This window comes from Manis javanica, chromosome 9, assembly GCF_040802235.1.
Source record: "Manis javanica isolate MJ-LG chromosome 9, MJ_LKY, whole genome shotgun sequence".
NCBI classification, from domain to species: domain Eukaryota; kingdom Metazoa; phylum Chordata; class Mammalia; order Pholidota; family Manidae; genus Manis; species Manis javanica.
This window is the reverse complement of record NC_133164.1, coordinates 121629489-121644801: the sequence shown is the minus strand read 5'-3', so window position 1 is coordinate 121644801 and position 15313 is coordinate 121629489. Positions and strand designations below refer to the sequence as shown.

General features: G+C 37.5%; 1 protein-coding gene across 5 annotated transcripts in view; it reads right to left on the bottom strand.

Moving 5' to 3' along the window:
• The window catches only part of ZNF407 (zinc finger protein 407), a 422744-nt gene that overhangs the window by 246119 nt on the left and 161312 nt on the right, over nt 1-15313 (bottom strand). For all 5 annotated transcript variants that reach the window (XM_073213232.1, XM_073213230.1, XM_073213233.1 and 2 more), the window contains one exon: nt 12551-12625. In XM_073213232.1, coding sequence (XP_073069333.1) covers nt 12551-12625 — 75 coding nt within the window. The remainder of the gene's footprint in view (nt 1-12550; nt 12626-15313) is intronic.

Genomic DNA, 15313 nt, shown 5'->3' with positions numbered 1-15313 from the left:
CTAGAAGGCATGATGAAGACGAGGACGCAGGCCCCGGGACCGCAACAGGAGCCAGGCTGGCACAGGCCAGCAACGTCCTCTGAACATTCCAGTGGAGCCTCCGCATCAGTCAACAGAAAAGGCAGATGGAGCCGGTGGTGGGAACTTTAGGCCAGGACCTCTAAGGGAGAGCACAGTCATTTGGGATGGGGCATTCGGGAAGAAGTCCCAGCTGTCACCTCTGGAGCTGAGTGCCTCCATTCCCCAGGGCGGAGCTCATCCAGACGCCCGTCTCAGACCCTGTGGGAGCCCGACCGGGACTCCCAGCTGAGGGCCACCAGCTGCCAAAAGGCTTGGCAGGAGCGTCTTTTCCCAGAGACACGTCTACCTGGGAAGGATGACCTGAGGCATGTGTTGGCTTCAGAACCTTCTTCTCCAAGAACCTGCTCACTCAAGAAACTCTTCTTTACCACACAGTCAGCTGAGGGCCTCCGTGGCCAACATCACACCGTGCAAGGAAGAACACCTCCCACGGTTTCCAGAGCACACTTTGCTCATAAGAAAAGTGAGTTAAATAGCCACGTGTTAACAGTTCACCACTGTTTTTCGGATAAAAATTTTAAAGACATGATTTTCTAACAAATGGTAATTTTGTTGAAAGTCCGACATTATCCATTCATAACATTACCAATTAAGAAAGCCATCCCTTCAGCATTCAATAAATTTTCTCCTTCACTTTTTGTACTAAAGGAATAAATAGAAGTCACAAAAATCTTTTCTTTCTTCACACCAAGTAGATGACGTGGGTCATCTGAATATAGGAAATCAGTCTTACTTCATAGACCTCAAGGCACAAAACAGGGCCATAGTAAACTTTGGTTATCGTTGACAACTATCGGTAATCTATGGTTACCCCATGCCATTTTATTTATTCATTCATAATATAATGAACATCTGTGAATTTACCACCAAACCTGACACCCAGGGCATTACATCCCAGGTTTTAATTGATCACAACCTTGTATTTCTAGCTAAGAATGATTACATTCTTAAGAGTTCTTATTCTTTATTCTCATTCTCAGCTCCAGCAGCTGGACCCATCCGATTGAACCGTTCTGGACAGCAGCGCTTCCAGGGCCCTGGAGGCTCATGGGAAGCAGAGCACAGTAAAAAGAACTGGACTGGGATTTGAAGGCCGGGTTCTACCACCAGCTGAGTGAAGAGTTCTGCCTCAGTGGCCACTGAGCACGTCTGATTCAAACAGGAATTTCCACAGAAATTTAAATCATGTCTCATCACTCAGGCATCAACAATATTACAACTGCTAAACCTGCAAACTTCTTTTACTGTGTAGGTAAAGAACTCTATGTACAGAGACTTCCTTTATTGTGAGGAGGAGCCCACAGCCCCTCTGGGTGCAGAGACGCCGCCTCCCAGCCACATGGTCTTTAGGACCTTCTTCCAGCCTCCAACACAGCAGCTCAGCTTTTGTTGTTCTTACAGGCTTGTGCTATATGTAAGGTTTTTTTCTTTTGTTTACACAAGAGAAAATTTAAAAATTCATTGAAATCCCAATAAAATGACACAATGTTTTCATAGTCCTTAGAATTTATATTTTATAAGTATAAATTTTTGTGAAAACATTTTGGTCCTTTCTAAGCATACATCTTTAATCTTGTATCACTCCCATATATTCATAAAAAGAAAAATATAAGGGAAACAAATTGGATAAGGTATAACTGAAATTCCTCACATTCAGAGTAGGACTTCTCTGAATTATTATTATTATTTTTACATATCGAACTTTTTTGGATCCTGATTCAAAGAGATCATAATAAAACAATTCAAGAGGCAACAACAAAAAAAATTTCACTGAAATACTGAAATATATTCATAAACTTCTATTACTATGAGTACTAATAACAAAAACCAAAATAATAAGCATTGGACTGATTACTTTGCTAAAATTTCTCATTTTGAAAATCTATCACATAAACAATGTAATTTATTAAATCAAATAAATTTTAAAGGACTTGATACCTTGCAGTAAGTCTGCCAATTTCTAGCTGTCAAAAATATGACATACCCATATTACCTAATGACAAATATAAAATGAAAAAAAGACATTCTGAACACTACATGGCATTGTAAGGACAAAAAGGGAAATTACCATCTCGTAATTAACTTCAGACAAAATTTGGGTTTAATTTAAAGAAAAACTTTCATATATAATATCCTGCTGAATCTGCCATTTCCATAATCCTTTGCTCCACCAGATTAGCATGAAAAAGGAGGCACAGACATTATTTAGATATTAGTAATCAAAAACTGCATTAGCATGTTTTTATCTAAAAATAAGCATTTTCTAAATTATGAAATACTGTGCATATAAATAATGAGTTTTCATAATTGCATAACTAAATTCATGCTTACATCCCGATAACCCTGAGAACTGAGGAGAACAGGGGCCGTTCTCAGCATCAGATAAGGTGAGAAGTCCACAATGAGTCAGAGAAGGGCGCTAAGAGTGCTCACGGTGTTGACCGAGAACAGGGCCACACGCAGTCACATTAAACTACACTAGTTTGCGATACCTTTGTCATAGTTTAACTATAAATCATGTACAAGACCTGCCAAGAGAAAGTCCACCTTAAGAAAAGAAAACTTCAATGGAGATTTTAATCTTAAATCTATCAATATTTGCTGAATGTCAGTCATACTCTGAAAAGCTGAGAAGGAAAGTCGCCAACCACACCCTCAAGAAATTACCTAGTGTGGAAACAGGGCACAGAGCTTTGTGAAAAGGAAAACAGTGTGCTAAGTAACACACTGGCCTTCCTAATAGTAAGAAGTATTATACAGAATAGAAATCCAGGGAAGGATTTACATGAGAAAAAATTGGGGTTTGAGAAGAAAATACACACTGACCCTGGCCTTGAAGGCTCAGAGAACGGCCTCCAGCAGGACATGGAGCGGAGGCACCGAGCGGAGCGCGCTGAGATGGCTCCTCACGTCACCGTGGCCCAGCTTCTACGGAACACTGACTGGGCAACGCTAAGCCTAGGAAATCACTATCTATAAAACAAGGAAGAACTGAACTATATTAAAACTCTTATCTGAAATGATTATCTGTTTGAAAGCAGGTCTCTACATTGACATTATCTGCTAGAAACAATTCTAAATAGAATTAGTTTGATTCATATGAAATTACCAATATTTAATAGTTTTAACCTAAGTTTTGATTTCATAAGCTTCAACCTCAGGAGGTGCTAACATCTTAGTAAGTACCAATCGGCATCATGATTCTTTAAAAAAGGGAATTAAGAATTAGCTGAAATAAGACAGTCATTTCACAGGACATTAGAACTACTCCACGACTGACACGTCCCATGGGAACATCACTGTCTGCTTGTTTTCTACCGGGCGTGCTCAGGATGACAGGACCATAGCACGAATCGAGAGGCCCGTTGTCAAGCTTCTGACTGATTATATAGGTGACCCTAGAACCAAGAAATGGGGGCTTAATATCTTAGAAACAACCTTTTGATTTTCCCTATCAGAGCTCTGCAGCATGATGAAATGCAAACGTTTTGTTACTCATATGTTAAAGTGGATGATCACATTGCTTTGATCAACCTTTATAAAAATCACTTCAGAAAGGTTGTGAATTTCCTGAAAATTCCTTAAGAAAAAAATTTTAATCTTGGACTTTTATAAGAACTACCAAGACATCATGAATATAAAGAACCTCTAACAAAAAGTCAGTACTGTTTAATGAAACTGTATAAAAGTTGGTAATTAAGCCTAATTGAAGGCTGCAGTGAACATATAGGCCTTTGTTCTTTTTAATTCTGGCACTGACTGGGAATTAAAGATAAGAGCTTCAGGCATATTTTAGTCAGAGTCCAGATGTATAAGCCCAAGTGTTCTAAAAGTAATTTAAGTGCAATAAAAGAAGAGAATAGTCAAAAATATTCTAGATGCCTGCCAGGGGAAAACACCTATATTCAGACCAGTTAATATACTGGATCAATCATATTTGGGATTACTTAATTCACTGACTTAAAAAATAGTTAAAGCAGCAGATATTCTTAATATCCAAGATCTGACTGAATTACTAAAGAGCAGCAGCAAAGAAATCTCTTAAAAATTAATTTGTCATATTAAACAATTTATTATGAGATGCAAAAGCAACTGGAACTTCATACTAAAAAAAGATATTCACTCTCTCCACAGAATTCAATTTTTTCTTATTTCTATGTAAAAATGAAAGAGGAGGCAACAGAATAAAAAAGATGTCTTTTAATAAAGACTATCAGTACTGAGCCGTGCATCTCTAGTCTAATAACTCCTTTGAACTAGGACTAGATCGCATGATTATAATGTATACAGTATTATTATAGCCTTTGGGGTTTCTTTTTTGGGAGACTAAAGTGGTAGGATAAAGGAATTTCTAACTACATTTATTTTATTTACTTATTCCCTCTATTCACCAATGTTCCATAGGAATATGATGAAGAACATGATCAGTGAGAGATGGACTGTCACAGAAGACAGGGCCCCAGCAGAGACTGGCAGTGAGCAAAGGAGCTGGCCTGGCGACCAGGAGAGATGGGAGGCAATGTGAGAGTGTCGGGGGTCAGTGGGGGTCAGTGGCACAGAGAAGGCAGGGGGAGGCTATGCGGCAGGGCGAGTGTGTGTGTGTGTGTGTGTGTGTGTGTGTGTGTGTGTGTGTGTGTCTGACAAGGTAGACCAGAAGATGACCAGGCTCACCCGCAAGCTAGTGCCATGAGGAGGGTCAGGAGGCAGAGCCCGGAGCTGCCTGCAGGGAGAGAGACGGGCTCCCAGAGCTGTAACCATGCTGGTACCCAGGCCCGTGGTCTCTTTGGGGTGTCTGAACTCCACACTGATAGGGGTACAATCCCCAAAGAGTTCTAAACTTGCCTGCTTCCTCTTGTGTACATAGTAGAGGGTACCCAGCACAGCAATGAAGGTTCTTTTAAGCCTGATTCCAACCCAGTTTCCCAGGCTCATCTTACAATTCCCATAATCTCCCAGATGAAATCCTCCCACTGGTGCCCATTTCCTAAACTCTGCCGAGTCTGGGCCTTAGCTCTTCATCTTATACACTCTCCCCTAACCTAACCCTAGGCCTAAGGCTGCTCCAGGCACAGTGCACAAAGGACACCCCAGTGTGCAAACATCCCACAGAGGGCCTGACTGTGCTCTCTCCCGGGAAGGCTTGGCCTTTCCTGAGTCGTCACCCTAAAGGAACACCTCTCCCTGAAGGCCCTCTCTGCAGGGGCACCCACTGAACTTTCGTCACAGCCTTACAACTAACAAAATTCTTTTTCCTTTATGTGCACATTGCCCTTATGCAATGTGCATCCTTACCCTCAGCCCATCAATCCCAAATCCAAGGAGCAAGAGAACAGAGGTTGTATCAACATCAAATGCTACATGCCATCTCAATTTTGCAACACAGAAGTAATTGTAATAGATGTAGTAAATGTCTATTGGAAGAATAAATCCAAGAATAAATGAGATGCCTTTACTAGCATCCCCCATAATACCCCTTAAGCAAGATTAGTTGTTCCCTCTGCTAAACTTTCTTTTGTATCATTAAGTACTTTACTTTTCGCATATTATGGATAGTTGTGTAACAACCAATATCTTCCAAAGAACAAGAATCATATAATATTCATGTTTATTTAAATCCCCATGAACAAAATACACAAAGATGAATGCTCAATAAAATGCTGGCTTAAAATTAAGAGTGAATCTTAGAAAGAATAGAAAACAATCTGATATTTCTGTAACATATAGATACCACAGACACTTAAAATTCCTCTGCCACTAGCAGGAGGAGAATTTCCTTTAAAGTAGCAAAAACGGCATTTTATCAAGAAAACTGTAAAGTACTAAGCGCAGCCGTCATTTCTGACAGAGCCAAAGGGCACATACCCAGGTATAAACGGCAAGCAGCCTCCCAATCTTTTGCTGGGCAGTACATACTAACTCTGTGTGCTTAGCAGACTTCAGGAGCAAGCATTCTTCAAAATAACAGAGAATCTTGAGAAATAAAATGCATCATTGAAGCAGTTCAAGGAAGTGCATCACATTTTCATCCAACATGACAAGGACAATTAACAAAACGGTCTCATAATAAGAGAGCACATGGCTTGACACATTGTCCTAAAGCCAAATGGCTGAAACATACGCACTCCCAGGAAAATACTCAGCCTAATTATTAAAAACTCCCAATGCAAAACTTGCCTTGAATTATCTGAGCTCTTTATTTAGGTGAGGTGGTTAAAATACATCACTCACATAAAATGGGAATTTCCCGCAAGTGAAAAAAGATGCAACTAGAAATAACATAGTAAATAAAATGCATTCCATGAAGCCCACTCTGCTTTCTAAAGAAAGGTTACAGTTCTGGTACCGAGCTTCCCAGAAGTAAACATGAAGTGGAAAACTCAATTAGTACCTCATTTGATGGCACTTATGGCCGAAATGATACGTTGTTTCAGACAGGCCAGCTCCTTCTAGAACACAGCCAGGAGGGAAACTGCCCCCCTGAATCCCACGAGGCAGATGCGACATGTTCTCATAAGCAGCATCCTGAGCACCATCTTTACAGTGAAGATATGTTTTATAAGGTTCCTTCTTAAAACAGTCTTAAGTGTAATTCATTAGCATAAAGACTAAGTACAAAATGAGTAAAGTCAATTTTATTGAAGAAGGAAGACAAAAATAATGCGGCGAAGGAAAGGTGTTCCCTAATGATGGGACTGACTGAGGACTAAGCCTGCAAGCATGTGACGAAACGACAGGCAGAGCAAAGACCCAGGACAGCAAGGAGATTATGTGACGAACACATAGGATCCAGACGGTCCACGGAGTTCCTGAACATGCCACTGAAGCAGGAGTGGGGCTGTCGCTGCTTCTTGGACACCCAAGGCTGAGGAACCCGAGAAGTTCTCAGCTTGCAAAGGTTTTCTTCCCCCTCAGAGATATGACCCATGAAAGCTATCTGTAACTAGGTCCAAACACCTTCCCCAAAAGTAAGTTGGAAATGTCAACTAACCAACAAGGAGCTGAGATCCCAACAAACTACACCATCGGTATTTACTTCTGTTAACTTTTACCAGGAAAATTTATAAAGTAAGAGTTCAAAGAGTCCATTTCAGCAAGAAAGCATTTATCATAAAGTCACCACAAAACATCTAAATTATCCACTTTCTTTAGAAATTCTTCCCAGATGTTGACAAGATAGCTTTGGTGGGAAATATATACCCACCTTTTATACCTTAATAAATTGTCAATTTAAGTCAGCAAAATATAGAAGGAAGTTTTCCAATAGTAATAATCTTGGCTTTAGATAAATTCATGTGACTTCTATCCATCTTTCCCTATAGAAGTAATTAATTAGAAGGGCTGTCTATTCAATCCCACTTTTTCACAATAAATGATGTCAACTGATAGAGTACTATTTATAGACTGGACACTGCCTACAGACAAAGGAACGGAGGAGAGAAGATGGGAGGCGGGGGTCCTGAGCTGATGCTAAAGGGACATTAAGCACTGAAATACAACCACCTCCCACACATTGAAATAAGCAATCCGAGACGGAAAGAAATGACATGTTGTTCCTCCATTTTGGCTCGACAGTTATTTCTTGTGTAAATATTTTCTTAAAGTAGAGAGGAGCCCATAAACACTTTATTTTTCCTAAACTGGGCCCTTATGAAAAAAAGGAAAAGCACTGTTAACCCTTAGAATACAGGAAGAAATGAGCGGGGAGAGACCCCTAGAGGTGGTGAGGCAGAAAGCAAGCTTGACGCCAGGAACCACGCAGGTCAGTCACGGCTTTTAATGAGGGAAACTCCACGGAGATCATACGAGGGCCGAGGAGAACTATCCATCCTTTAATAAAAGTGTGGGGTAAGTGACAGAATTCCCAGAATCTCCCTCCTGGCCTTAGTTCATTTACACATCAATAGGCGTTTACCACTGCAGAGCCTCCCATCCACTCGGGGCAAGGGCTAGAGAGAAAACAGCCATTCTCTCCTCCCCTCTATTCCTGGTACACAGTTGGACTGGCATTTGCCACTCACCAAGGACCTGCCACTGAGTTCCTGCCAGAAGGGGCAGGCAGGGGAGGTAGAGTGCGGGCCGCACCCAGAGGAGACGGAGGGTGCCACGCCTGGCCGGCCAAGTCAAGCAAACTGTAAGCAATAGCAACGGTTTCTCACAACCTACCCTTTCCCTTGACTTATTTCGGTTTCATTGGTTTTGCCCCAGGCTGGGAACACCCTTCCCCGCCAGGGCTACAAAAAGAAAATACATACCTAATAACTTCATCAAAGGAAAGTGTTTTTTTTAAATGATAATAAAGGAGTTCCTCTCAAAGTTTTCCGAAAGGACAACTTTGAGTCTATTTCAATATATGTAATTCAGAGTGTTTACAAAATGTATTATTATTCTCTCATTTAAAAGTACCCAAAGTTCCTAATCCCCCCCACCCCCAGGGTTAGCAAAGCTTCAGTAGCAGCTGTGCATGTACACACACACAGGCTTTCCCCAGGAATGTTTAGGTCTTGGATGATATTTTCATGTTTCAAGAAAAAGGGTGAGGATTAGATCCAAACTGAAAAACAGGAAACAATAGTGATTTTTTTACACAATTCTAACATATAAACATTTCTGAGGAGAGCGAGAAAGCAGACAGTCTCCCACAGACTCACACACAGTCACGTCATGTATGAGTGTTCACAACGAACGAGCAGTGAGTACCGGAGCTGACAGTATTTCCAGCCCACAATCAGACTAACTCATAGCTGGCATAGATAAAAAATGGGGGGAAAGATTTTACTTAACAGTAAAATCGAAGGTACTATAAAAAGAGAGATGGCTAACCACAAATTCCAAATGTCTGATAATGGGGAGAAGGCAGCACAGAGTCCAGGGCTCTGAAGGAGGTCTGCGGAAAGCCATTCACCTGAACCAAAGCAATGACCAGCCCTGAGCCTGCCCCTTAGGGGCCGAAACACAGCCCACAGCTGTGTTGACAATAACTTGCTGTGACTCATGACTTCTCCGAAAATTCCTTCAGTGAGAAAAGACTGAGGTTTTGATCTAGATAGTCACTGACAACTTGAAAAGACAGGCACATTTCCTTTGATTATCAAATTATTTAACTCTTAGACTCTGATGCATGCATTCAATTACAAATGCTTTATTGGTAGAATGCTCTGGGGAGCATACAAGTCTTCCTGAGATGCTGCCAGGGCAGATAGTTCCTGTTGGTGTCCCAGACACCATCAAAGCAATGGATCAGATCAGAAATTCTGAGTGAACCATGTCCCCTCCTCCTATTTACACAGTCATTCAAAGCCCAGATGATTTCTAAGCACTGAACTACAAATGCCATCTCTTTCTATTGTAAAATGCACCTGGCTTTCACATAAGATATACTTATGAGGGCTGTTTCAATTGTGATAATTGTGGATAAGCCCGTTTTCTAGATTACTATTAGTGAATTCAAAGAGTCATAAAGATACTTTGGTTTTCTATAAAGAGAATTACTTATTTAAGATAGAGAACACTTTAGGATGAACTTGCAAATTAATTGGAGTTTATTATTTTGGAATGTGAATTAAACATGGCTATATTTAGTTGTTTATATTTAAGTGCATAAGCCTTCAGAAATACAGTGATGTACTACTTTAAAATAAGTTCATGAAAATTTAGGGACAAAAAAGTATGTTCTTACACAAACCATCACTTCAGTTGTTCACAGAGTCAAAACAAATATATTTGAAATTATTTAGAGTTCTGTTGCTAATGACAGTCATGCTGACAAAATTCATTGGTTCATCAAACTATAGTGCAAGTATATGAATTTATTTGTAATAAATTATCATTTTTGCATATATCACTTAAAGCACAAGGCCTAAATACTTGCAAACAAAATGCATTATTAATTTAATTGTCACAGCCTATTTATCTAACTTCTATTTCTATTTGCTGTAATATGCAATGCAGAAGAGGGGGGAATCAAATTCAAAACATAAAAAATTAACTGACTATACCATCCCAGAGAAATTAAAATATAGCAAGCTTGCAAAATTATAGCCAAGGCATTAATGTTTTAAATAGTTAAGAAAAAATGTTTAACTTAATTTAGAGAACATTATGCCCAAAGTGACTGTTCAACATGCTGATAAAGAGTTTCTTTGTTTCTTAAAACCATTTAAAGGCAACAATTCCCTCTCCCAGAATGCAGGAAGGTGGAATGAAAGTAAGGAGCCTTTTGGCCTTTACTGTGCCAGACTTTGCTACTTAAATCTTAGTTTTCTCCAGCTGATGTCTATTGGAAAATTACGCTGCTGTTGAAGTCCTGGCATTCCAACTCACTATTTCTACGCAGGAAGAGGGAATGCCCTATAAACAGATACCATAAACAAGAAGTATGCTGAAACACAGAATCTGATAAGAGCATAATTCAATCTAACATGTTTAGTTTAGATGAACTCTGCAACTTGGACTATGTAGAAGGGAATAAACCAGAAGACAAGGGTGGACTTTCCCATCTGAGATTAATTTCCTGATTTTAGGACAAAAATTGTGTGAATGTCCGAGAAAATGTTTACCCTATCTCAAAAAAGAGAAAGACATACTATTTTTTTCTTGCTTTTCTTTTTTATTGACTCCCTTCATATATTAGGGACTGAAATGAGTGAAAGCAACCAAGTGTTCCCAGAATACATAAGAAAAGGCAAATGGAAAAAACACACAGTACATCTTGGATTTTCAAACTCCTATTATAATATAAAGGAGGTATCTACTATTTTTAAGGTGCTTGGAGGATAAATGTATGTATGAGGTGATGAAGTTTTCATTAATATGAAACATGAACACTCATTCAAAAATTTTTAATTCCTAAATAAAAGGCAAAATAATACACTTGCGTTCAAAATGCATACTAGTTATATAGTCAGTAGTATTTTTTTACTAATTATCTGGAAAATAATAAAAATAAGTAAAAAAAAATATTTTTTCTAATTTTCATTCAAAATTAATTTTGTGAATAAAATACTCCAAATACCTATATGCACAGATTCTCAGTTTGAGATAAGATAATGAGTATGAGGTAGAGCACTAGGAATTAGCCAGAAAAATCACGATTCTAAGACTTACTAATTATGAACTACTGAATAAATTACTGTATATTCCTCACTAGTACTTAAATCTACAAAACTGGAATAAAATGCACTTCTAATCACAGAATGATTGAGATAAGGCATGTGAAAGAAGTGAGAAAACAGTAATTTAAAATGTTTTGCTTCCACTTTGATTTAAATTATGATTTGGGACTTGTCAAACAGAATTTTTTTTTTATTTAAAGGATAATATATTCAGGATATGTTCAACACAAAACATTCTTACTCAAATTAAATAAAATTTTACAAAGAAAAAGCATGAGAAACCAAAAGGTAGAAAGTAGGCATATGTCACATCCCACTACTTTGACACAGTAGTCATGTCCAAACTAAAACGCAAAAAAACCAACATGCCTTCAATAGAAAAGTCAAGTTGGAATTTCTTGTAAACACTAATTTGTGATTTTTCTAAAAGGCAATTCAACATTTACAAATATGTAAGAAGAGGCCCTAGGCTACAGAGTGGCAAAACAAATTGCATGATTAAAATATTTTAATTCAGGACTAAAATAGGATTTTAATTTTAAAAAGGGATCAAATAGGGTTTTAAAATTGGATTAAGAAACAACAGTTTCCAGGAGAGTGTACAGAAGTTCAGATATGACCTTGGAGAATGTGGGGAAGGTGGACAGTCCCTGAAGGAAGGTCAGAAGGCTTCTCTGGTTCTGAGTGAGCTCCACATTTTAAAGATTTAAAACTTTCCGAAGTAGCCATGCTCACCTGGTAGCTGCCATTGCTATATTTCAGTTCACCTAATATAATTAAGTGTATGTGATGAAGCTAATTATGATACAGTAGCAAGAAAAAAGAAAACCTGGCAGTTGATGACATAATAATTGTAGTGTTATTTTTCATGACATGGCAACTGTAGTATTATTTTGGGGATGACACAAGATGTATTTCTTTTTTAATATCAGCAATGTTTTAATTCTACATTCAAAGAAGAATTCAAAAATGTTATTTTAAAATCTCAAAATAAAAATACAGGAAAAAAATTGACAACATTTAGTGTTATGTATTCATTTAAGCTCATTGCAATGCATTAGCAGAGGTCAATCCCCGCTACATTAACTCTTCTACTGTTTCAAGGTTGTTTCACAAATTCATTAATTCAAAGACCCTCAAATCTTTTCAAATATATTTAGAACAGATTTTTAAAAATTAAAATACGAAGTTAAATTTTTGTGAGAGAATGACAAGAAATGTGACATTTAACAGCAGAATACCACAAGAGTAAAACATGAACTGACTTGATGAAATTTCTAGAAGTCACCTCCTTAAACAAAACCTACAAGGAAGGTATAATTATATTTGTTAAATTTTTTTAAATGGATGGAAATTACCTTTCTTTTGGGGTGCCAACTCCATGTTTGCCCAGTAGATGAGTATTTAAGTGCTTCTTCATTACAAAAGCAACCCTAAAAAGAGAAACAATAGTAATTAGAGAACTAAAACTTGACTCTGTAAGAAATATGTACAAAAAAGGTTTTTACAAAAGGCCCATATGGCCAGATGCCACATGAAAATGCTCATTGCCATACCCTCTTATTAAACAAAAAGCTTGCATACAGACAAATAGACTTCAATGCTTGGGCCAGAAGAAATAACTGCACTGAAGTTGACTGGGTCATTCTCCTACTGCGGTGGACTTGCAGGGACCCAAACGATTTTCGTTCTTCAGTCATTGTCTTACTAAGAAAGATAAAGCAATACCTTACTAGAACATTCACTGCTCCCTAGTTGATCCCACACTTCAACCATGAAACGAGTGTGAGAAAATGTCATTTTATTAAATATTTAAGGGACTATCAGAGAAAATGAAAACCCTTTATGAAACTTTCTTAAAAACATGGTAATAATTTGAAGAGAGGTTTTTAAAATGATATAAATGTTTTCTGTGTCTGCAGCACATGCAAAAAATGTACTTCAGTGCCAAGACAGTAACAGACTACCTGACATGCTATCCTACTTTATACCCAAATCAACTCCCTTATATCAATTCTGTTGACATAAATATGAAATGGACAGGTATCAGCAGCCAGGCCATGAGGCACCATTCTTCCACTGAATATAGTGCAACATCAATTTAATTATGTTGTGTAATTATCTAAAACAATTTAGATCTCATTCAGAAGCATCACACTAAAATGGCTCTCTTGATAAGCAAAGAAAAAGACAAAAAATTTAATGTTGTAACTTTCAGTGTAAAAGGGCTTGCAAACATTTTTGTTAATTATGTATTACAGCTGTCCTTCATAAAGTTAATTACTAATAGCTGAAAGGCAACAGAATCTATTTGCATATGTACATGAAAGGCATGACATATGCAAAAAATGTGATTTTAATTAGCATTCTATGATATGAAAGGCTACAAATCAAATTGGCATGTTATAAAATTCTTAACATTAAACATCGAATTCATCTGGACATGTTTGCACAACCAGGCAGTGTAAGACTAACATATCGTGGCCTTTATGGAACAGACATGTCAAAAGCCAAGACAATAACAACTTCCAAAAATGTGAGTGCTTCTTTTCTTTTCATGGTCTGTTTTGATTAATTTCATATAATATTAGGGAGTCTCATTTATTTTATTGAAATTACATTTTATTAATAAAACAAGTAAAAACTGATTCATCAATCTTCACATGGAACTGCAGATGAAGCTAAAAAAACAAGGCCTATTTTTAAAATAAAATACATCAAATATAGAGGCTTTGGGTCTATTGTCTAGGATTGTCATACTTCTTCCCATATACAAATGCAAAGCCTGCAAAGGCTTTTATATTCCTATAGATTACCTGTAATAATCCTGTTTATTAAAAAATATCCATTTGCAAACATTTACAGTGGGTGATGGTCTACATTATGTCCTTTCTTTTTGCTACATTTCAGCACTTCCTTAGCCCCATTCTAAGCACCGATATATAATTTCAAAACTCGGTCTCTTTAAATGCAGTTATTTCTTTTTCTTGGTTTTAGTTATATACATTCCTGACAAACTGAATACTTATTTCCCTTATAAAAATATATCAAAACACAGAGATGCTTGAGGTTGCTTCAGTGTTCAAGTTTGTTTGTTGTTCTTTTTTCCAGCTTTTCTTCAGTTGTCCTAAATAGGACTTGTTTTAAAAATACACGACACCGCTACCAAGTCAGGTTTTGATGGACTGCCCCAGCAGGAAAGCATTTAAACTTCTCTCCAAAACTAGGGGCTGTAGGTATTCCTGCCGTTGCTGATGTGAAACTGTACTTTGCCGGTGTAATAATCCCTCGCGGAAGTTCCGTGGAACCCCAGGCAAACGACGCGGGCTGAACCTTGTTGCTCTGTTTGTGGGTCAAAAATATCTTTTAAGTTTCCGCCGCCATCTTGGCTCTTCTCCTAGGGAGTCTCATTTTTTAAGCCAAAATAATATATGTATATTTTTTAAGTAACTATGACTTCACTATTCAAATAACACATTTGTACACACTGAAAATAAAATCTCTTCTTTCTTTATCTACCAGGTAAAACAGTAGACAATACACGTTTCACAACTATAAGTAACTGATCACACCATCAATCATTAAGATGGAAAAGTAATTATTACAGGTAAAAAATCAAACTACGTTGGAATTAAAAGCTTAGCAAAAAATGACAGTATATGATATTCTGTATTTGTTTCTGTTCGATTTGGACAAAATAAATAAGACTTTTCATTTCCTTAAAAAAGAATACAGTAATAACAACAGTCCATTTAAGTCATAACTTCCCTATTGTCCTCCATTTTCCTATAATTAAAAAAACATAAAGCTAATAGCAAAGAGCAAAGGGTAAGAACCCAAAGTTGCAAAGCACAGCTTATTTACATAGCCAAGTGTAACTTAAGAGAGCTGAGTTAGAATCCACAGTGCAGTTTTTAAAAGAAAAAAATTTATTAATTAATATGTTTAAGGTTTAAGAACTGAAACAAAAATATTATACTGCACAGAGGAACAAACTAAGGTGCATCTGAAGGGAAAGCTTCTACCTAATGTACTATTCTTCCCATTATCTGGTGAATGTCTATAACACTAAATATTCTGTGGAGTAACAATTTTTTATTTTATGGAAAAATTATAATATC